The sequence below is a fragment of the Rhinatrema bivittatum genome, chromosome 19 (assembly GCF_901001135.1).
Source record: "Rhinatrema bivittatum chromosome 19, aRhiBiv1.1, whole genome shotgun sequence".
NCBI lineage: Eukaryota > Metazoa > Chordata > Amphibia > Gymnophiona > Rhinatrematidae > Rhinatrema > Rhinatrema bivittatum.
In genome coordinates, this window is record NC_042633.1 from 37,520,291 (window position 1) to 37,542,964 (window position 22,674).

Sequence of the window (22,674 nt, forward strand, 5' to 3'; positions counted from 1 at the left end):
ACCAGACTTCTCTTGAGAGCCTCAGAGAGGTATGGAGAGACCTGTTTCTTCAAGCATTTGAAGACAGAGTTTTGAATTTTATCCTGTTTTCTACTGGGAACCAGTACAGTTGGTGTAGAATAGGGTTTGATCTAGTTTGTTGCTTTGGCACTGACATGGATTCTAGCAGCAGTATTTTGTAGGAGTTGAAGGTGCTTTGGACTGTATTGTGAAGTGCCATTGAATAGGGAATTGTAGTAGTCATTTTAGGAATGTAAGCCCTGGTATTGCTGTCTGCAGCTTAGTTTGTTCAGGCCACTGTTGGAAACAGGATGCTGGGCTTGATGGACCCTTGGTCTGACCCCAGTATGGCAATTCTTATGTTCTTATGACAGGCAGCTGCTGATGTGTTGCAGGCAGCCAGAGTCCAGCAGAGACGGAAGGCAGACTAAGGTCAGGGCTGGCAGAATTCAGGCAGAGACCAGAAGCAGGCGAAAGTCAGTACTGGCAGAGTCCAGATAGAGATGAGGTCAAGGTAGGTAGCAATTGAAGCAACCTCAAAAGGTCAGGCTGGGTCAGCAGCAAGTAGTCGGTCCAAAGGAGAAGGAAAGGCAGGGCGAGCAGGAGCAGAGCAAGGCTGGAAAGCGGTAAGGACTGCGGCAGAGTCGGGAGCAAACAAGCAGGAACAGGAGCGAGGAATCCCTCCAAAGGATCTGGTACTGAGGTGCCGGATAGGTGTACTGAATGACCTCATATTTCAAGGCAGCAACTATGACATCGGCCTGTGCCACAGGAAGGTCTGGATGCAGGGCCTGTAAAAGCTCAAACCATGGTCTGCTTCCTAGTCAGGAGCCACTGGATGCAGCACAGTGCTGGGAACCTATGTCTGAGGAGCCTGCAGCCAGAAGGCACCGCTGGGGAGGTAAGGGGCATTACAGTTCTGGATTAGTATAGCAAGATTGCATTTATCAAAGAAATTACAGAGTTAGTGAATCTGATACGGATACATGCGAGGACCTTCCCACCTTAGTAGTGTGAGTTTTCATCCTGCGGTTTTGGTCAAGCTGAAACCCTAGGCTTTGTACTGCTTTCTTAGGATGTAACCTGTTGTTGAAGCGGGTGACCTAGGCAGTTGAGTGAGGAGTTCACATTTTAAGTTTGTGTTTATTCTAAGTTTGTGTTAACTAAGCCATTAGGCTACCACTGTGATTTTTGGTCCGATCCCATTATGATGCAGAGTTGGGTGTCATCCATGAACAGGCGCTATTCAGTGTTGCAGTATTGGGTGAGGTCACGGATCGGACGCATGTAAATATTTGAAAAGGATCAGGGAGAGGACAGAGTCTTGAGGCACTCAACAAGTAGATCTCTAGGTTTGGATGGTTTTCTTGACCCATGTAACTGATTGTGTTCTGTTAGAAAGAAATAACTCAAACTACTTCAAGGCAGTGCCATTGATGCCAGTGTCGTTTAAGCGTTGAATCAACAGTATTGAAAGCTGCTGAGAGATCAAGAAGGACCTTAGTCCTTGTGAAGGTGGATGATGTTGGTAATGGCTAAGGGACAGATTCTGTTCCGTGAGCTTTCCTGAAGCTGAGTTGGTAGTAGTGTAGAATGTTGTACTCTAAGTTCCTACCACGTTGAACAGAAAGGGAGGGCTGGAGACTGGATGATAGTTGTCAGATTCTAAAATAATTGACAGGTTTCTTTAGGATAGTTGTGATGAATGAGCATGGTAGGGAGCCTTGGATTAGAATGGCATTCATTGCTGGACAGCCAGGGTAATAAGTTGTGCTTTAGGTTTCAGATGAATTTGGGAGGAATTAATGGACTTGTGGATTGACTGATTCTCTGGAGGATCTTTTCTCTTTCTTGAAGGGAAATTTTCCTGAAGTTGGACAATGGGATGAATTCTGGAGGGAGTTGAATAGAATTTTTCAGGGAGGAAGGGGGGTTAGTTATATTCTTGGGATGACTAGGATCAGGGGGAAGTGGGATGGAGGGATCAAAGGAGGTGCAAATTGCCAAATTTTTCATGGTAATAATTCAGGCTATCTTAAGTAGTGTGACTGTCTGTAGTGGGAGAAGGTGTTTCTGATTTGGAGAGTTTTCATGGATAATTCTACTTGTTTGGAGATGTAGTCTTATTTTTGGCTTGCTGCATGGCTATTTTGTATTTTTTGTAATGTACTTTGCGGGAATGCGGGTCGGTATCTGTTTTTTGTTTTGCCATACCCATTCAATTTGCAGCTGTTTTTAAGGAGAAGGAGATCTTCAAGGAACCATGGAGAATTTCGGGGGGGGGCTTGTAGAGTTGAATTTGAGGGGGGCTAGGGTCTTGATCGCTATATAGAATTCATCATTCCATTGCTATATTAGGTGTTCAGGTGGATCTGATGTGGTATAGATAGTTGATATGTGGATGAGATTTCTTAAATTTTCACTTGTAATAACAGGCTACGTTTCTGCTGGGAGATGTGGGTGTCAGAGCATGGAGGGTCTATTTTGAGGTAGGGATGATGGCTAGGATTAGTTTGTGATTCAACCATGAGATGGGGACCACCTACATTGAGTTGGTATCAAGTTTGATGCCTGCAGAATGGAAAATTAAGTTGAGAGTGTCTGTCTTTGTGTAGGGACTTTGGTTGAGATCAAAGTCATGCATGGTGTGCTGGAAGCTGGCGGTGTATCCCTTGAGGGGAGACTATGTGTGATGATTGAAATCCCCAAGCACCAAGAGGTTGTGGGTAGCGGTAATGAAATCACGTAGGAATTTGGATAGTTTAAAGAAGGAATCGGGGTGATTTGTCTGGGGACAGTAAATGATGATTTTAGTTCCTTCATTGCCTTGGAACTTCATTACTAAGCAGTCGGATTTGCCTATTGGTTTGGTAGTAACTAGTTCAAAGATCAGTGTGTGGTTAAAGATGATAGCCAATCCTCCATGACCCATGGGTCTTGAAGGGGGGTGAATTTAGTATCCAGGTGGACAGGTGGGTCAGATTGATAGTGTCACCCTTCTATCCAAGCTTCTGTAAGGCATAGAATGTGGAGCTTGATGTCTTCAATCATTTGAAGGACGTGATGGGTTTTATTATTGGGGGAGTGTGTGTTGAGAGGCCTAGTAGAAGGAGAGAGGTGGGAGGGATCAGTGTGGTTAGAGTTCATGGGTTGTAAGGGGATATGGTGGAGATGTTTTACATGGGCTGGGTTAGGGAACTCTTCTGCCTGAGATCAGCTCCACTGGCCGGGTGATTGGTGGGATGCTGCTTGTTTGCTCTCGCACCTCGCCGGGTTTAACTAGACATTTAGCATGGAGGGGGGAGCATAAATGTTTTTTCTATCTGTGCTTTTATCCCTTCCCCCTCAGGACACCAAAGGATGGTCAGATTGGAAGGCCCAAATAGCTATTCAAGGAATTGTGGAAGAGGCTTGTGTGCTCCTCTAGCAGGTTGTTGGGGACCTTCATTTTTAGTTTTTATTTTATTTTTCTTGGGAATTTATTTTTATTATAATGAACAAAGACATTATTTCCTACTGATTTTTCTCCCATTTTTGTTATAATAAAGAGAGAGGAAATCCCAAGAAAAATACAATAAAAACTTGCATGAAAATTGCAAAGGCCTGGATTAAAATATTAAGGCCTCCCTTAAAAAAAACCCAAAACAAAATACCTACCCCTTTACAGCTGAAGCTTGCTAGAATATTGGACAAGTACCCAGCTCTTCATTTTCCAACCGGCAAACACCCATTTTGGTTTAAAATTCGATGCTGTGCTGCAAAAAGCACTAACAGCTAAAAAGCTGCCCGGTTTTAGAAAGCAAGGTCTGCTGAGGTGCTTACTAGCACTAGATTTTCACACAGCCCTCATCCTCCGTGGGCTGTGAAGGTGTGAAAATCGTTCAGAAGCATGAAACTTAACACAGCAGCCTTGAGATAGCAATCAATAGCAGCAAACGGCTGACCCCTGAGGGTGCATGGCCAGTGGCCAAAGGATTGTTCTCTGCCGGTTAGGCACAGGGATATCATGTAACACTTTTGCAGTTAGGCCCCTTGTCCTATAGAGTGATGGCCGATTTTTATTTGACCATTGGGCAATAGCTTTTTATTTATTTATTTTATATTTTATTTAAATGTATTAATTTCCTAAAAAAAAACCTAGGTGATGTACAGCATAAAATATACATAAAATAATAATTATACAGAGATGACAGCTTTGCACTCAATTCAAAAAGGAGTTTGGGGGGGTCTTATCCTTGTTCATCTTCATGAACCGATTTGCTGTTGCGTTGTATGCCCTTCATTAATGATTAATGAGGTTATCAAATTTACAGATGATACAAAATTATTCAGTCACAAGCGAATTGTGATACATTACACGAGGACCTTGCGAGACGAAGATTGGGCATCAAATGGCAGATGAAAAATAACCCTTGCTGTAGTTACACGATGTTAGGTTCCATATTAGGTGCTACCACCCAGGAAAAAGATCTATAGGCGTCATAGTGGACAACACATTGAAATCGTCGGCTCAGTGTGCTGTGGCAGTCAAAAAAGCAAACAGAATGTTAGGAATTATTAGGAAGGGAATGGTGAATAAAACAGAAAATGTCGTAATGCCTCTGTATTGCTCCATGGTGAGACCACACCTTGAATACTGTGTCCAATTCTGGTCGCCGCATCTCAAAAAAGATATAATTGCAATAGAGATGGTACAGAGAAGGGCAACCAAAATAAGGGGAATGGAACAACTTCCCTATGAGGAAAGACTAAAGAGGTTAGGGCTGTTCAGCTTGGAGAAGAGACGGCTGAGGGGGGATATGATAGAGGTCTTTAAGATCATGAGAGGTCTAGGACGGGTAGATGTGAATCAGTTATTTAAACTGCTCAGTGTTCTCTGCGGAAGCGCCAGGACTTGGACCGCAGAAAAATGCCCCAACTCTGTCGATGAGGAGTGAAGCAAAACTGAAGGTAGATAAAGCAATGGGGGCTGGTTCTTTAATGCTTCCAGGCCCATCTGCTTCCTTTTCCCAAGAGTGTGGAAGTAAGGAGGAGGCTCAGAACCGCAGCCTGGTTTGCCTGACCTCGGTGGCAAGTAAGTTAATGGGGTGGCTGCTAAAACAGAAGATAGTGCAGTTTCTGGACTTCAGGCAGCGTGGTTTTTAGCAGAGGGGTAGGTCTTGGATGAATTGCATCAGTTTCTTTGACTGGGTGCTCAGAGAATTAGACTGAACAGAGCAGCAGATCGGGTGTTCTTGGATTTCTTGGTACTGTTCTTCATCGGTGACTTATAAACATACTGAGCACCCTGGGTATTGGCCCTAAAGTGACTGACTAGTTCTTAAACACTGATTGGAGGGGGGGATGACAGTGGGCACCCTGAGGAAAAGGGCATTACCAGTGGTGTGCCACAGTAGTCATCAGTTCTCTTCATTAATGGGATTGCAGATGAACTATTGGAAAAATGGGTTGTGGCTGGTGATCCCCAAATCTGTAACAGAGAAGACATCCTGGAAAGTGTGGAAAACATAGAAGGGATTTAATGATATTTGAGGAATGGGCTAGAGTTTGGCACCTAAGATTTTATGCTAAAATAATGCAAGGTCCTGCATTGGGATTGCAAATACCGATGAGACCTGTACAGTGTAAGGAAGATCATATCTGATGATTGTAAGATAGACAACTCGCTATTCTAATGTATTTTAGTTATTGAAGAGAAATTTTTATGTCACAAACTTTTCTGGGTGGGCTGCAGCCTAAAAGCATAAAAGCTTGCATCAAAACCCAACAAATAATATGCAGACTTTACACATCAAATAATCCTACAAACAATGACTGGTGTCTCAAAAACAGCACTATTTTGTGGGGACAATAATTGGTTGACCTCCGTAAAGGCTTTCAATAATAATTATGGTAAAGGCAATGGCAAAGGCCAGCAGGATATTTGCAGGCCGATTGAGAGGACTAGCCAGCAGGCACAAGGAGGCGATATCGTTTCTCTAAAAGGGTTTATTTATTTATTTATTGATTGATTGATTGATTGATTGATTCTTTTATACCGCGGTACGTATAATTATACATCACCTCGGTTTACAGTGAAACAAATTAGCAACAGGCTTTACATATAACAGTTTAAACAGTAGAACATTTAACCACTACAACCTTTACAGTAAAGAAAAACGGGTTCAATGGTAATATGCTAACTTCATTAACTATAATAACCATATGATATTAATGTTCAAGAATTACATATGAGTCATTAACTGTCAAAGGCAAAGTCCAAATGTCATATTAAAGTCAATAAACAGAGGTCGTATGAAAGATGCATTGTATGAAAGAGTATTGTGCAGAATGCTGGAGACTGCACCTTGAAAAGGATATAAACCTGGACAGAACTGGGCCGGGGGGCAGCTGCTAAAATAGTCAATGGTCTTCATCATAAACCGTATGGGGACAGACTTGATCTAAATCTTAACGTTGGAGCAAAAGAGGAGATATGATATGGACTCTTGAACATCTCCAAGGGAATCAATGCCTAGCACCAGTGTATTTTCAATGGAAAGGAGACTCGAGTGCGGAGTCAGGATGAGGATGAAAACGGGGGGGAGACTTAGATCACACCCAAGGCCATAGAATCTTTACACGCACATACGAACATGAGCGCCCAGCATCCTCTCTCTGAGCGTGGCCTCCCGCTGGAGGTGGAGTTGGTGAGGGCAGTGTCAGACTTCAGGAAAGCACCAAGGGTCAGCGAGGGGAAGGAATGTATGCTCTTTCGCTGCCGCTATGTTCTGTGTTTCTAGCTTCTGCAGCATCACTTTACCTTCATCTTTCATTGCCTTAGGAAGGAAAGAGACCCCAGAAAGCTAGTTTTAACTCAAACAATGTTTGAAATTTCCCTACGTTCCTGCCAGCATATAGATAGATACTATATCTGATACTATATCTGAGCCTTGACCATTCCAGAGTGGCAAATAGCTTTTTCTAAATTGGACCTTCCTTCAGAAGGTTACCACCATTAGACGACTTGGATAAGCAAGGAGCTTTCCCGTGGTGAAAGGTGGATCATGGAAGAAATGGACAAAGCTGCCCTTCCTGGCATCTATGCAGGCTACTTCTCCGATATTTCCACGTCTACCATGGGTTGGTACAGGAAGGCCGGCTCTTGGCTCCACCCACAAGGACTCTGAGTGCTCCTTCACTAGCAGCTGATGACCCTCCAACGAGGGGCAAGTTCTGCGTGGGGGAACGGAGCCGAGGATCCCTCGCCTCCCCTACCCCAAAACCCCATCTCCCAGCCTAAGGCGACAATCATAATGCTGTGACAAATGAGAAGAGTTGGAGTGTGTGGAGAGGATGGGCTGGCACTCCTAGCAAGACCTATTTGGCACGGCTGCCCTCAGAGATGGCGCCATCACTCTGCAAGCTGGTTTCACGCAGCAGCGGTGAGGCGCCTCTCATCACGGTTCCTCCTCTGAACCACAAACCAAATACTGAAAGAAGGGGATTTATTGTTCATGTTAAAGGTATAGTCTTCAATTTAGTAAACCTATTTCTGGCTTGTTACCACCCCCTTCCCACCTTAGCAGGGCAGGTGGGTCATGTCCAGTGGAATGTACAGTGCTAGCCGGTAAGGCCTCTAGGCAGGATCATACCGCATCCAAATCTGAATGTTAAAAGGCAACCCAACGAGCCTATGTGCCTAGTTGGCAACTCTCCTTCGGAGCTGCTTAAGTGACTCAGCTCCAGGAGGGAAATTAGGCCCGTCCTGGATTTTTGACAACCCCCTTCCTGATGCGGTCATAAGGGGCAAGGTAATCCAGTCCTGGTTTTAAGTGACTGCATGCGGGGACTCAAGGGGCCAACCGGAGCTACACATCCCTGCCTGCAAACAGGTAAAGGCAGAACTAGAACAACCCCAGGGGGGGCAAGCCTAGTCGGGCACCTGACACGGTCTGTCTCAAGCAGGCAGGGCCCAGAGGATGGTCCTGGGCCCTCAGCGGTTCCCCTGCCCCCCATCTATATAACCTGTAAATACTGCTTGCCTTTATCCAGAATCAGACCCTGTATGACTTCCCTCTAAGCAGCAGCCTGGCTAACTGCCCCTTCTCTAACTCCCCCCCCCCCCCCCCATCTTTTAATCTGTTACTGGCAGGGCGGCCAGCTGAGATTCCTTCCTCGCTCCACCAAGCGCATCGCTGTGCTTCTTCTCCCCCACCGCACCGAGGCCCTTCCTGTCGCCCACGGCTGCACCACCAGTCTGTGCTCAGACGTGAAATGCTCTTTCCTCCAAACTAATCTTATTTAAAGAAAAACAAAACAAAATCACTGTTCCAAATGATCGAAACAAGGAGAGAGGCCCACAGGAAGGAGATTTAAACAAATCCCAGAAAGTGGCGTTTCCTAGTCCTATCCAGTCGGGAGGTTTCAGCATTGCCAGGGTGAATACGCATAGGAGAGATCTGCGTGCACTGGGTCTCCAAAGCATGCCAGTCCATCTCATGCATACTCATTGTGGCAGTCCTGAAAACCCGACTGGAGAGGTGCGCCTCCAGGGGAGGGGGCGAGAAAGTGGGAGGGAGACGGGGAGGAGAGAATATTTCACTCTTTATATTCTGCCTTTCGTGCGAGATCCAATCGGGATCGCGTTCGGGTTCCATAGGCATTTCTGTGGACCCCCCCCCCCCCCCCCGCGTCTCAGACTGCTGCTCTAACCAGTTAACATTTCTATAGTGCTACACGGCATTGCACCTCTTCCAGAGGCAGATCAGGGGGAAGAAATCAAATATCAATGAATCAGAAAGGGGAGATAAGAGGACAGAGAGGGGAGGAGTGAACACTCATTAGGACAACCTGAAATTTTATTACTTCTTTTACATATAAACGACCTCCGGGCGCTAGCAGCAAAGTGAAAGGGCAAGGCTATCTCCAGTTATCCTTCATCGCGTCAAAGGGTTAATCTGCCTGGAGGGTACTGCTCAGTCAGGGGAAGGTGGTTAAGCCATCCCGAGGCTTTTTCACATAACTCCCTCCCTGATCGGCCTCGCCATGCAAAGGTAACCCACCCCCCCCCCCCCCCCTCTTTCATGGCATGCCATGGCCTCCATACCTGGAAACCCCCAACCTCGCACACCAAGGGTGGCCAACTATGCAAATCTATCTCATACATATTCATTGTGGATATCCCAAAAACCAGGCCTGTTTGTGGCTCTCGGGGACCGGAGTTGGCCTCCCCTATCGTACGCTCTGCCTTGAAAAATAACAGGCTGCAGCCCTGCCCCTAGTGGCTGGAGGTCAAAACTGCAGCCGACAGCAACAGTTGCACAGATAGACGTTAAAGAAGTAGCGTCTATATCCAACACGGTTTGTGCTATGATGTGGTGGCAGTGGCTCAAAAGAGTCTTTAAGAGCGTCCAAAAAAAAAAAAGTTAGAGGTGGGGGCCAGTCAGGGATGTTTAATCTTTTATTTATTTATTTGTTGAGTTTTATATACCATCATTCGGTAAAGCCATCATAACGGTTTACAAGGTTCAACTTGCAATACATTTAACAATTAAGCAAAAAGTATAACAGGATGCATATTAAACACACATGAGAGACCTCCGATTACAAAGATATTAACTAGAACTAGCACTACAGATTGCACAAAGGGGGGTGCCCCTTTGGCGCGCCCCTTTGGCGTGCGACGCACGGCGTTCTGGCGCCGTTTAACGGTCCAGCGCTGTCATCAGTGATGTCGGGGAGGCGGGTCTCCCGATCGGGGATCTTACATGGCCCTTCCCTTTTCAGTTCTAGGTGAATTCTTACTTTGTTTTTCTTTTTTTTTTCTCATGGCTGCGGGTGCTGCAGGGTTGCCCGATGGTGGTGGTGGGTGGCCTCCCTGAGGGCGGGCGCCCGGTGTTCCGGCGCCGTTTAACGGTCCAGCGCTGTCATCTTTTTTTTTTCCTGAAGGCAAGGGGATAAGTCTCCTTCTGGTGGTCCAAGTCACATTTATACCCAACTCCCCCACTATTTCCTGGCCTATCTGTATGCGTCCATTATTTATGTACCAGTTCTGGCGGGCGGGATGCGGTCCCCCGACTTCTATGGCCTGTGCCCCTCAGCACCTGGGAGGAACCGCCGACCGCATTCTTATCATGGGAGCCGCCGGCGACCGAGGCTGAGCGTGCGGGGAAGAAGGAGGGCGCCATGGGCGAGGGGGGGGGGGGAGTATTGCTTGGGGTTTATCTGAAGAGTGGCTAGAGGGCAACCCAGGAGAGCTGAGTCAGACCCGGATGAAGAAAAAGCAGAATACAAAAAAATCAGATAAATCAGAAAGAGAGGAAGAAGAAACGTAAAAGTGTATTCACGTTGGCCGGGCTTGCTCGTCTCTGCTTTTGATTCCTGTGATTCATCTTTTTTTTTTTTTTTTATCATGGCGGGGGGATAACCCCAGAAGAATAAAAGCTTCTGCTTTGGAATCCCGATTGATGCTTTTTTCGCCCCAATCCCAGGACGTGGGTTCAGAGTATGAGTCAGTCTCTGATGTCATGGATTATCATGATGGGGTGCACTCGGATGATCACAGCGGGGGGGTTACTTTCTCTGTCCAGAAGGAGAGAACACAGCCAGGTCCAAGTCCAACATCTTCCCAACCATTTTGTGATTTTTTTTTTTTTAAGCCACAGCCTCCAAAAACCCCAAACATCAGACCCGCTGTTATTTTATGTACCCCGAAAGGGGGGGGGGTGTGTTTCCCTCACAATACCTCATCTTCTCCAGCACGCGTTCGGGATGGAATTATTCAGATATTTAGCTGGCTTCAGTAAGGTACTGAAAGGGCGGCGCGCTACGTACAGAAGGAGAGGCTGAAAGATTGAAGGGAGAGGGAAGGCGTCCTCACAGAGAAGGAGGTGGATAACCCGCCGTCTCCACCAGCTGAGGGGGGGTGGGGGGTGAGCAGAGATCCACGTGGGATGAACCGGATTCACCGGGTGGGCCAAGAGAAGATCCTCCTGCGAGCCGGATCAAGATAGGCAGACCCCGTGCAGCGTTCCTAATCTCGCCTGCTGCATTTTCCATAGCGCCACGAGGCATCCTGCTGTGCCATCCCCTCGCCTGCTCCCCCCCTCCCCCCCCCCCCAGGAGAATCACGGGTCCTCGGCTCCCAGTGCCTGCCTGCCCCCCAGGACCACATCACACAGGTGGCTGCAAGGCACAAGAAGCAAGATCAAACAAGTACTTTGGGGCACATAATTCAGCCCCGCGGGCAAAGAGATGCCTTTCGCAGACGGGGAAGCGGGTCATCTGCCACCGGGGTGGCCAGAGCAGTCCGGAGTTGAGGTCTTGCTGTGCAGAATGACTTTCCCGGGCAGTAAAGATCACACCTCTGGTGGTGCCTCTGCCCACTGCCCGCAGCACTCAAGCTATTTCTGCCTATCTGTGCCTCTGGGCACCCCTTCATTTACCTGCAAATCCCCTTCTTATGCAAAGAGATTCCCATCATAATTACAGGGATTTACGTGGCGCCACGTTTAGTCACGTGGTTACGATGTCCCCTAGCCCCAAGAGCTTCCACTCCACCCTACGGGAAAGATTAGTGGGCCCGTTCAAGGTCACACAGCGAGTGGCAGAGACGGGAGCCGAGCCGGGGTCCAGCTTCGGAGCTGCGTGTGGTCGGTCACTTCCTGGCACGGCCATTGCCAACCATACGGGAGGGGACCCATTCCCGGGTGAACCCATCTGAAACCCGCTCCAGAGAACCTCCTTCCACCCGCAAAAGCTCTTCTCATGATTAAGGAGTTGGAGCAAACATATCAACCAGACCCCCCACACCACCACCATCACCTCTCCCCCCTCCCAACACCCCGTCACTGGATTCCCCCACCCTGATAAGCGGTTTTCTGTTCTCAGCACAGCTGGGAGTTTGCCCGGTGCACAGAGAGGAAACATCATGTGGTTTGTAACAGGAATTGGTTAAGTGTTAAAACTGCTCTCCTTCAGTCTTCAGGAGGCCCGAAGCTTGCACGCACTGGTGCGGCAGACACATGCAACGGCTCCCAGTGTAGCAATAAGCGTCCAGCTCTGACTGCCTGCCACCCCCATTGCACACCGATGGTGAGTGGAGGGCTTCTCTTCTTGGCTCAGATTTGCTTTACCTTTATATAATTTGATTAGTTGATGCAGAGTGTGTGTGTGTTAGAAGCTTGCACTGCTGCTGTCCATGCTGTACCTATCGTGTGTGTGTGTGTGTGTGTGTGTGAGTGAGAGGGAAGCTTGAGGTGCTGCTGCCTCTGCCGTACCTGTCGTGCGTGTGCGTGTGTGTGTGTTAGAAGCTTGCACTGCTGCTGTCCATGCTGTACCTGTCGTGTGTGTGTGTGTGTGTGTGTGTGTGTGAGTGAGAGGGAAGCTTGAGGTGCTGCTGCCTATGCCGTACCTGTCGTGTGTGTGTGTGTGTGTGTGTGTTAGAAGCTTGCACTGCTGCTGTCCATGCTGTACCTGTTGTGTGTGTGTGTGTGTGTGTGTTAGAAGCTTGAGGTGCAGCTGCCTATGCCGTACCTGTCGTGCGTGTGTGTGTGTGTGTGAGTGAGAGGGAAGCTTGAGGTGCTGCTGCCTCTGTCGTACCTGTCGTGTGTGTGTGTGTGAGTGAGAGGGAAGCTTGAGGTGCTGCTGCCTATGCCGTACCTGTCGAGCGTGTGCGTGTGTGTGTGTTAGAAGCTTGCACTGCTGCTGTCCATGCTGTACCTGTCGTGTGTGTGTGTGTGTGTGTGTGTGTGAGTGAGAGGGAAGCTTGAGGTGCTGCTGTCCATGCTGTACCTGTCGTGTGTGTGTGTGTGTGTGTGTGTGTGTGAGTGAGAGGGAAGCTTGAGGTGCTGCTGCCTATGCCGTACCTGTCGTGTGTGTGTGTGTGTGTGTGTGTGTGTGTGTGTTAGAAGCTTGCACTGCTGCTGTCCATGCTGTACCTGTCGTGTGTGTGTGTGTGTGTGTGTGTGAGTGAGAGGGAAGCTTGAGGTGCTGCTGTCCATGCTGTACCTGTCGTGTGTGTGTGTGTGTGTGTGTGTGTGTGTGAGTGAGAGGGAAGCTTGAGGTGCTGCTGTCCATGCTGTACCTGTCGTGTGTGTGTGTGTGTGAGTGAGAGGGAAGCTTGAGGTGCTGCTGTCCATGCTGTACCTGTCGTGTGTGTGTGTGTGTGAGTGAGAGGGAAGCTTGAGGTGCTGCTGTCCATGCTGTACCTGTCGTGTGTGTGTGTGTGTGTGTTAGAAGCTTGAGGTGCAGCTGCCTATGCCGTAACCTGTCCTATGTGGTGGGGCTGGGGGTGTGTGTGCTGGGAATTATGAGCTTTTCCCCAGTATCAGGCAAGGTTAGAAAGTCTGCAGGGGCCAAAAGGGGGGGGGGGGAATTCTCTGAGTGGCTTTACAGATTCCCATGGCGACGCTCCCCGAATATGTCCGAGGCTTCCCCAGCTTTGGGGCAGAGTTCCTACCCTGGCCGGCACCTTTTCACCACCGGGGGAGGGCAGTTAACGAAACCATTTACCCAGGTTTGTGTGCCTTGTTTTAAAGTTCCCTTCCTCCGTCCTACCAAAAGTAAGCAGCGGTGTCCGCGGGGCAGGCACAGTCAGCTTGGTTGAAAAGGGGGGTGGAGGGGGGGGGGGGGGTGTCCTTCGGCCCTGCCAGGATAATCCCATCTGCGCCAGAGGCGAGAAAGCGAGGGAGATGCCAGGAGAAGTAGCGGTGAAAGCGGGTGTCGCGTCCCTTTTATCCTAAGTGCACCCCTGCACTATTGAAGACGGCACACGAAACGGGGACGGGGGGAGGTTTAATTCTGCTGGTGGCTCTTTAACTGTACTGAAATTGGAGGGATGCCCGCGTGGCGCTTATTTTAAACTGAATGGGTGCTTGGGATCCTTGGGATCCCGCCAGGTACCTGCGACCTGGAAAGAGGACCCGCGCTCTGACCCAGTGTGGCAAGCCTTATGCTTCTATGGATGTCGTGTGCTGAAGTTTATTATATGGGACTGGATGGGGGGGGGGGGGGGTGTCTCTTTCCGAGGTGACACCAAAATGTGAATCTCTTTTTTTTTTTTTCTTTAAATTATTTGTAGAAATGACTTGTTGGGGAGAAAACTCCTAGTTTTGTTCTGGGGGAATTTCTGTGAGTGCCACGGGTGTTCACAGAACCCGGGATTCTGCAGATTTCACTGCCCTGCACTGGTTGAAGGATGCCCATGGGATTATAAAAGCAGAGACACGGGGGGGTGGGGGGGAGCTGGGTCTGATGTGTGCAGAAATGGCACCTTCCCCCCCATGCCACCGGGGTGCACCTGGCATGGACAAGGCGGGGGGAGACTGGGTGCAGCTGGCACCGGGGGAGGGATTGCAGCTGGCACCGACGACGGATGTTCCTTCCTCTACAGCCGGAATGCCTCGATCGTTTCTCGTCAGAAGTAAGAGAGCGTTGGGTCACCAAGGCCATCGATTTGAGGAACCAGCCTCGGAGATGACCATACCCCGTAGAGGTAAGAGAGACATCCCACGCCTCCTATTAGCTTCCGTTATGCACTGTAAGGGATGCTCCTCCCAGCACCTATCGATTTCTGTTATGCACCAAAAGGACACTCTTGGGAAGCATTTGTGCGGCTGAATTGTCCACCGAGTCGCCACCACGTAGAGCAGATCGTAACCCAACCCCCCCCAAAAGGGACGAGACCTTCTAAGTCTACAGCTGCTGCAGTTTGGGGAGGGATGAGGAGGAGATGGGTGGCAGGGAGAGGCCACCGTCTGCTCATCGCAGAGGTCGTGCAGGTTGAATGAGAGACCGTCACACTAGTGGTCTTTCTAGTGCTAAGGGATTGGGACCTTTAGAGATCAAGGACGTCAACTTGACCGTCAACACACTCTCTTGGGCTCCAGTACCCCAAGGGCGCATCGGGTTATGTCTACAGCTCTTCCCTTACAGGGGCAGATTCTGAGGAGTTGGCGTTGACTACCAGCCCCTCCCCTCAACCAGAGGTGAAAGAGGGGGTGCAGCCATCCGAGTCCCCTGAACCCGGACGTCTCTGCTGGAATTCAGAAGAGGAGAACTGGAAGCCGCCAGAGTCCCAGGGTAAGTGAGAAAGCTCGGGACACAGTGCTTGGCGTGCCTCCATCTCAGTTCCCTGAATCGGAGTCAAAGGAAGCAGGGAGGCAGTAAGAATATAGGAACGTCCCCCCCCCCCCCACCAACTCTGGCCAGCCTGACCAACCTTTCATTTCAAGGAGTGAAACATTTAGCACAGGATAAAGGCGGGAGGGAATGTGAGTGGGCGTGTGTCTGGTCCTGGTCTTGTGGATGTACTGAAGAACATAAGAGCAGAAAATGTGCCATGCCTGGACAGGCCAAAGGTCCATGAGGCCGGGCATCCTGCCCTCCAGTGCTGGGTCACTTGGAAGGACCCGGCAGATCCTTATAGGAAATGGACGCCCCTCTCCTATTTCTCACTCCCAGAAGAATGAAGAAGGAATCTCACGGGGCCCTGGGAATGCAGATTCCAAAGCTGGGGCTGACCCCGGACGTCTTCCTCCTCTGAAGTCCCCCCGAAACGGGGCCCGTTCCCGGGCAAGCTGGCAGGGCCCTGGGGAGCGCATCTGCGCGGAGCAGGGGAGGGTGGGGGAGGGTGCGGCAAAGCCTTCTTGAACCTACAAGAGCATTTATAAACCCCCCCCCCCCTCTCCTTTCTCACCACCTAGCCATGGCTGACTCCCTGGGGCTACTGTACAAGCCGTATCTCTGGGCCGCGTGCCCCAGCTCGCAGCTGAAGCAGCTCGTCCGCAAACTCCTGCCGGACCCTGGCCCGGATCTTCAGTGCCTCCAGGTGAGCCAGGGATGGGCGGGTGGGAGCCAGGAGGGATGGGGCTGCTTTCTGCCTGCGCATCATGAAAACTCCCGATGTGTATCGTCCGTCACAGGGGCGAAAATGCAGTTCAGAAAAAAAGTGCCGAGGGACTTTGAAGAGTTTGGCTTGGAAGAGGTGGGAGGGGGTTGTCGGTGGGGAGAGGCCTATTCAGTATTGCTGTGAAAATGTAAAGCTACCTCGTTACTGACACCGCCACCCCCCCCCGGCACATACATGGGTTTGTTTGTTTTTTTTGGGAGTACCCTGAATTCTCCCCCCCCAAAAAAAGTCTTATTTCAGATTCTGACATCGTCACTCTTCAGAACTCCCTCACACCAAACTTACAATTTTAGTCAATTCTGTTCAGGAATACGATAATTTTTTTGGTGATTTGGGGGAGGGCGGGGGGAGTCCAGGGAAACATCCACCTGCACACTTCCCGCTCCCTCCCCCCGCCCCCCGCCAAGCCGCTCCAAACCTGCCAAAGAAAGAGAAAATGAAAAATGTTAAACCTGTTACTTTCAATATCGGGACTTAACATTCAGCTTCCTGAACCCGACGTAGACGTTTGTTTGAATTTATACAGCGGGCGGCGGGGAGGATGTGATCCTGAGACCCGTCGGGCTCCTCTCTGTGGGATGCTAACGCTGAGATGAAGCAGGCGGTCCCAGTTCTACCTTTAACATTTATCTATTTACTTGCTTATAAAATCCGTACGCCGCTGCCTCCTACGCCTCTGGGCGGCTCAGCAAGGTATCTTGCCCGCCTCTTCCAGGGTTAGCTCAGGCTGGGTGACCAGAAGAAGGCACACGAGGAAATGCAGCCGAGGGCAGTCACGTAAGACACAAAAAGCACTGGCAGGGCGACCTCGTAAAAAGACGGTCCCGTGTCACAGGGGTGACGAGACCAAGAGAGGGGCCCGACGGGGAAAGGCGCCTCATCGCCCTTCAAGGAGGGGCTAACGAGATTGCTTGTTTTTGCTTTGATTTATACCGAATGGTGACTGGGCTGGGCCCAAAATAAAAACTTTTGTGTTGCCCACACTGGGCTTCGCTGTCTACGCTGACAGAAAAAGGGTGGTGGGTAGAGGTTGCAAACATTAAGGGAAACCCCTCCCCCCCTCAACGCCCACCTACAGCCAGGAAGGCCTGGGCGATCGGAGCCTCCTGCGGCCAGTGATCTCAGTCACCCCTCCCCCCCCAGGAAAGCAGCAAGGCCTCACTCGGGAGGGATCCGGCTGATGGACTCAAGGATATCTCTGGCTAGGGGATGGTTGGGGAAGGAAGCTCCCTCTGTGGGCGGTGCAGTCCTGTTTTCCTTAAGTCTTTAGTAGGCCACATTTGCCAGAGCTCCCCTGCAGTGCCAGTACCCCCCCCCCCCCCCCCCCGGTCCCCCTCATGCCTGCGGCAAACCCTGTCCATCTCCCCATCTTTCTTTCATAATCCTCGGCTGTTTCTTTGTCTCTGGCCCGTCCGAGGAGTAAGACCAGAAAACGGAGGTGCGGTGGTGAGTGGGGCCCCCTACAGATGACAACAATCTGGGGGGGGGGGGGGCAGGGGCACCCTTGGCTGTACGAGTTTTTTTTTTGTTTTTTTTGCTCTTACATTAAGTTTCATGGATCCTACCCCCACCCTCTCCCTCCTTTGTTTCCCACAGGCCTTCCCTTCTCCCCGAGAGCTGGACGGCACCCTGAGGCGGTCGTGCAGCGGTGGCGGCGGCTGCAGCCAGGTGTTCCCCTGCGGAAGCTGCGGGAAAGGATTCGGACAGCAGGCGAGCTTGCCATGCTGGGAGAGTCCCTGCCAGGGCAAAGTGAGGGAGCCCCCCCCCCCCCGTGATCATACATAACCCGTGTGTCCTGTCGCCGCCCGGGTCCGGGTCTGTCACGCATGCGTCGGGAGGCCGGTCCAAACCTCAAGGGAGGGGGAGGGTGTGTGGCCCTCAGGACCCGAGACCTCAGGCGCTCCGCTGTCTCGCTTATGTATTTCATTACTTATTAACTTGAAAATACTGTATCCCACGTGACCCTCCCTTCTCACGAGGGGGTAACGATGGAGCATAACGTGAAATGGAAATCTCAGAGCGGATTGAAGCAAGCAGGGCAGGACCAGGTATTAAAAGAATTAGAGGGATCCCGAATGGGTTTTCCAGTTTAAAGAAGTCCACTCCGGTTAGATCGGGGGGTGCTCATAGCCCCCCCCAAGCTGGTCCAGAGGTCAGGATCTCTCTAATGAATATGCAAGAGATTTATTTGCATGCAGCACCGATGGGTGCAAACGCTTCTCGTGCCCATTCCCTAGGGATATCCCGAAAGCCCCGACTGGCTGTGTGGGGGTCCCCGTCGTAAGCCCCTCTCAGGCAGGGACCTGCGAACCGCACCCGAATTGGGAAAGGTGAGCAAATTAAGCTTTGGCCTTCCCACGGTCTTCTTGAGGCTTAAGGCCTGGGAGCACGCAGTACACGATTACCCGACAGGTCCACCTCGTGGCCGCCTGCCCTGGCCACAGGCCCGGCATCTCTGCTCTCCGGGTCCGAGGCCGGAGCGGCCAACTCCGGGCCTCGGAGAGCCGGGAAACGTGGCCAGGTCTTCAGGATTCTCCGCCAGCAAACCCCATCTCATGCGTATTCGTTGTGAAGATCCGGAGTGGCTGGGCCCCGTTTGTGGCTCTCGAGGATACCGCAGTTGGGCCAAAGCCTGGTCTACAGCCCCTGCCAGGGTGGAGGCGGCTTGCAGAGAGGGCCGTGCATGTGGTGGTGACTGTATGTCTGCGTAGGTACACCCCTGTTAGAGAAGACACGGCTGTGACCTTATGTGGGAGCGTAAGCTCCTCGCCTCCTCCCCAATCCCCCCTTTTTTTAAATTTGTTGACGTCTGTTTGGTGACAGGCCAGAAGCTTCCTGTGCCGGATCTGCGGGAAAAGTTTCAAACGCTCATCCACCCTGTCCACGCACCTCCTGATCCACTCTGACACTCGGCCGTACCCCTGCGATTACTGCGGCAAGCGATTCCACCAGAAATCTGACATGAAGAAGCACACCTTTACCCACACAGGTGAGCCATGAACACGGGGCTTTAATCCATGTACTGTCCCCAATATATCAACTCCTCCCCCACAGCTCTGCCAATGCACCCTACTCCTGCCCTGCAGCACCTCCTGCTATTCCAGTACTGAGACCCTCACACACAGCTCTGCCAATGCACCTCACTCCTGCCCTGCAGCACCCCCTGCTATTCCAGTACTGAGACCCTCACACACAGCTCTGCCAATGCACCCTACTCCTGCCCTGCAGCACCTCCTGCTATTCCAGTACTGAGACCCTCACACACAGCTCTGCCAATGCACCTCACTCCTGCCCCTGCAGCACCCCCTGCTATTCCAGTACTGAGACCCTCACACACAGCTCTGCCAATGCACCTCACTCCTGCCCTGCAGCACCCCCTGCTATTCCAGTACTGAGACCCTCACACACAGCTCTGCCAATGCACCTCACTCCTGCCCTGCAGCACCCCCCTGCTATTCCAGTACTGAGACCCTCACACACAGCTCTGCCAATGCACCTCACTCCTGCCCTGCAGCACCTCCTGCTATTCCAGTACTGAGACCCTCACACACAGCTCTGCCAATGCACCTCACTCCTGCCCTGCAGCACCCCCTGCTATTCCAGTACTGAGACCCTCACACACAGCTTGCCAATGCACCTCACTCCTACCCTGCAGCACCCCCTGCTATTCCAGTACTGAGACCCTCACACACAGCTCTGCAATGCACCCTCACTCCTACCCTGCAGCACCCCTGCTATTCCCAGTACTGAGACCCTCACACACAGCTCTGCCAATGCACCTCACTCCTACCCTGCAGCACCCCCTGCTATTCCAGTACTGAGACCCTCACACACAGCTCTGCCAATGCACCTCACTCCTACCCTGCAGCACCCCCTGCTATTCCAGTACTGAGACCCTCACACACAGCTCTGCCAATGCACCTCACTCCTACCCTGCAGCACCCCCTGCTATTCCAGTACTGAGACCCTCACACACAGCTCTGCCAATGCACCTCACTCCTGCCTGCAGCACCCCCTGCTATTCCAGTACTGAGACCCTCACACACAGCTCTACCAATTGCATCTCACTCCTGCCCTGCAGCCACCCCCTGCTATTCCAGTACTGAGACCCTCACACACAGCTCTACCAATGCACCTCACTCCTGCCCTGCAGCACCTCCTGCTATTCCAGTACTGCTATTCCAGTACTGCTATTCCAGTACTGAGACCCTCATACACAGCTCTATCAATGCACCCTCACACACAGCTCTGCCAATGCACCCCCTACCAACCTTCCTTACTGTTGGTTCTATGGTATGTGTGTGTGTGAATCTTTTCTCTTGCTTGTAACACCGTGCTCTCTAAGCTTACAGATTCTTGTGCACCCTTGCCCCTGTATTTCAGTTACTGCTGGAACGGGCTAGGAAAGGCTCACTGCTTATTTAGGGAATTACCTCTTCTACCTCCCTAAGCTTCCCCTAGCACCCAGCGTTATGCTAACTGTAAATGTATTCCCCGCTGTGAGTTAGCTCAGTTGAATTTGTCTGACTTAAATTTGTTGTAGTCGGCTCTGAGGCCATTCTTGATAAAAGGTGGAATATCAACCCTCTATAAACAAACAAAATATTCTTTTATTGGTGAATAATCGCTTTGATTTTTAACTTTCTGTGGGAATTTTTTTTTTTTTTTTAGTAAAACACTGCCCCCTAATGGGATCTCTGGCGAAGTGCCGCCTCTTGTCCTAATGATGACCCTGCTCCGATCTTCAAAACATTGCCAGTGCTGCTCCCACGCCCCCTGCCCCTCCTGCACCCCTCGGAAAGAAAGAAAAACCCTTCCTCATGCCATTATCACCCCCCCCGAGGGGACCCGAGGCCCCCCCCCCCCAAGTTAGCCGGGTTCTGGAGGAAGAGCTTAGGCCACGCTGGGCTTTGACACTCAGATTCCCCGCAGTGCCACGGTCACGTGGCAGGAAGCCAGGATGGGAAACAGGCAGGAGATGCCCTTGGGGAAAGATGGAGGGGATAGGGGCATCAGCTCCAATGCCCCAGTAAGACTCCCCTGGGTCCACCGCTCGTAGGCAGCTTCCGATCTTACCTCTAGGATAGCGCCCTCGCCTGCCGGGGGGCATGGGGGAGAGCAGGTGGGCGGCGGGCGCCCAGGAGAATGAGAGCGGAGAAAGTTCTTTTTCACTCAATGCACAATTAAACTCTGGAATTTGTTGCCAGAGGATGTGGTTAGTGCAGTTAGTGTAGCTGTGTTTAAAAAAGGATTGGATAAGTTCTTGGAGGAGAAGTCCATTATTTACTTATTTATTTATTTGAAGAGTTTTATATACCGCTATTCAGGAAGCCATCATAACGGTTTACAAAGTGAATACATTTTAACAAAGAGGTTTTGAGATATCAAAACATGTTGTAATTACAATAATAATAAACATAACCAAGTAAGTCTCTGCAGATTATAAGATTGAATGTGGAGGGAGGTTAGTAAGGTTGAGAATTAAGGTTATGAGCTCATTTGAGAGTTGGTCTGTGTATTGCACCTGCTATTAAGGTCACTTAGAGAATAGCCACTGCCATTAGCAATGGTAACATGGACTAGACTTAGTTTTTGGGTACTTGCCAGGTTCTTATGGCCTGGATTGGCCACTGTTGGAAACAGGATGCTGGGCTTGATGGACCCTTGGTCTGACCCAGCATGGCATGTTCTTATGTTATTTGCTTTCGGGGGGGACAGACGGTGATGTTTCTGCTTGCCCTTCTCACTGACAGGAGAGAAGCCCCACAAGTGTCAGATATGCGGGAAGGCCTTCAGCCAGAGCTCCAACCTCATCACCCACAGCCGCAAGCACACGGGCCTCAAACCCTTCAGCTGCGGAGCCTGCGGCAAGGGCTTTCAGCGCAGGGTGGACCTGCGGCGGCACCAGGAGACGCACAGCGCCTTCAGGATGGCGGGTCCCGCCCCGTAAAATCCCACGGCGCCTTCAGGATGGTTGCTGACCAAAGGTTTATCCCACGGCCACCTGCACGATGGCATCCGCTGAGTCGGCCGACACAGCCACCTGCAAAAGGGACCTTACTGCCATCGTAATCCCACAGCGCTTTCAAGATGGCTCCCGTCCAGTAATCCCATGGCGCCTTCAGGATGGTTGCTGACCAAAGGTTTATCCCACGGCCACCTGCATGATGGCATCCGCTGAGTCGGCCGACACAGCCCACCCGCAAAAGGGACCTTACTGCCATCGTAATCCCCACAGCGCTTTCAAGATGGCTCCCGTCCAGTAATTCCCATGGCGCCTTCAGGATGGTTGCTGACCACAAGTTTATCCCACGGCCACCTGCACGATGGCATCCGCTGAGTCAGCTGACACAACCACCCGCAAAAAGGACCTTACTGCCATCGTAATCCCACAGCGCTTTCAAGATGGCTCCCGTCCAGTAATCCCATGGCGCCTTCAGGATGGTTGCTGACCACAAGTTTATCCCACGGCCACCTGCACGATGGCATCCGCTGAGTCAGCTGACACAGCCACCCGCAAAAAGGACCTTACTGCCATCGTAATCCCACAGCGCTTTCAAGATGGCTCCCATCCAGTAATCCCATGGCGCCTTCAGGATGGTTGCTGACCACAAGTTTATCCCACGGCCACCTGCACGATGGCATCCGCTGAGTCGGCCGACACAGCCACCCGCAAAAGGGACCTTACTGCCACCGTAATCCCACAGCGCTTTCAAGATGGCTCCCGTCCAGTAATCCCACGGGGCCAGGAAGATGGCTTTGCTACTCCCTACCCAGTTCTA

The 22,674-nt window shown here is 51.0% G+C and overlaps 1 protein-coding gene across 2 annotated transcripts; it reads left to right on the forward strand.

The window, feature by feature from the left end:
- The first annotated feature begins 11,675 nt into the window (after positions 1-11,675).
- On the forward strand, positions 11,676-22,087 carry LOC115081013 (zinc finger protein Gfi-1b-like). Of its 2 annotated transcripts, XM_029585520.1 has the most exons (7): positions 11,676-12,075; positions 14,375-14,476; positions 14,917-15,063; positions 15,687-15,811; positions 17,489-17,641; positions 18,716-18,881; positions 21,646-22,087. In XM_029585520.1, the coding sequence occupies exons 2-7, from the start codon at positions 14,380-14,382 to the stop codon at positions 21,840-21,842; spliced, it is 885 nt and encodes a 294-aa protein (XP_029441380.1). In that variant the 5' UTR covers positions 11,676-12,075; positions 14,375-14,379; the 3' UTR covers positions 21,843-22,087. The 2 variants fall into 2 exon arrangements, with proteins under 2 accessions (XP_029441380.1, XP_029441381.1); XM_029585521.1 differs by lacking the exon at positions 11,676-12,075 and having other exon boundaries at positions 14,337-14,476.
- Positions 22,088-22,674: the final 587 nt, after the last annotated feature.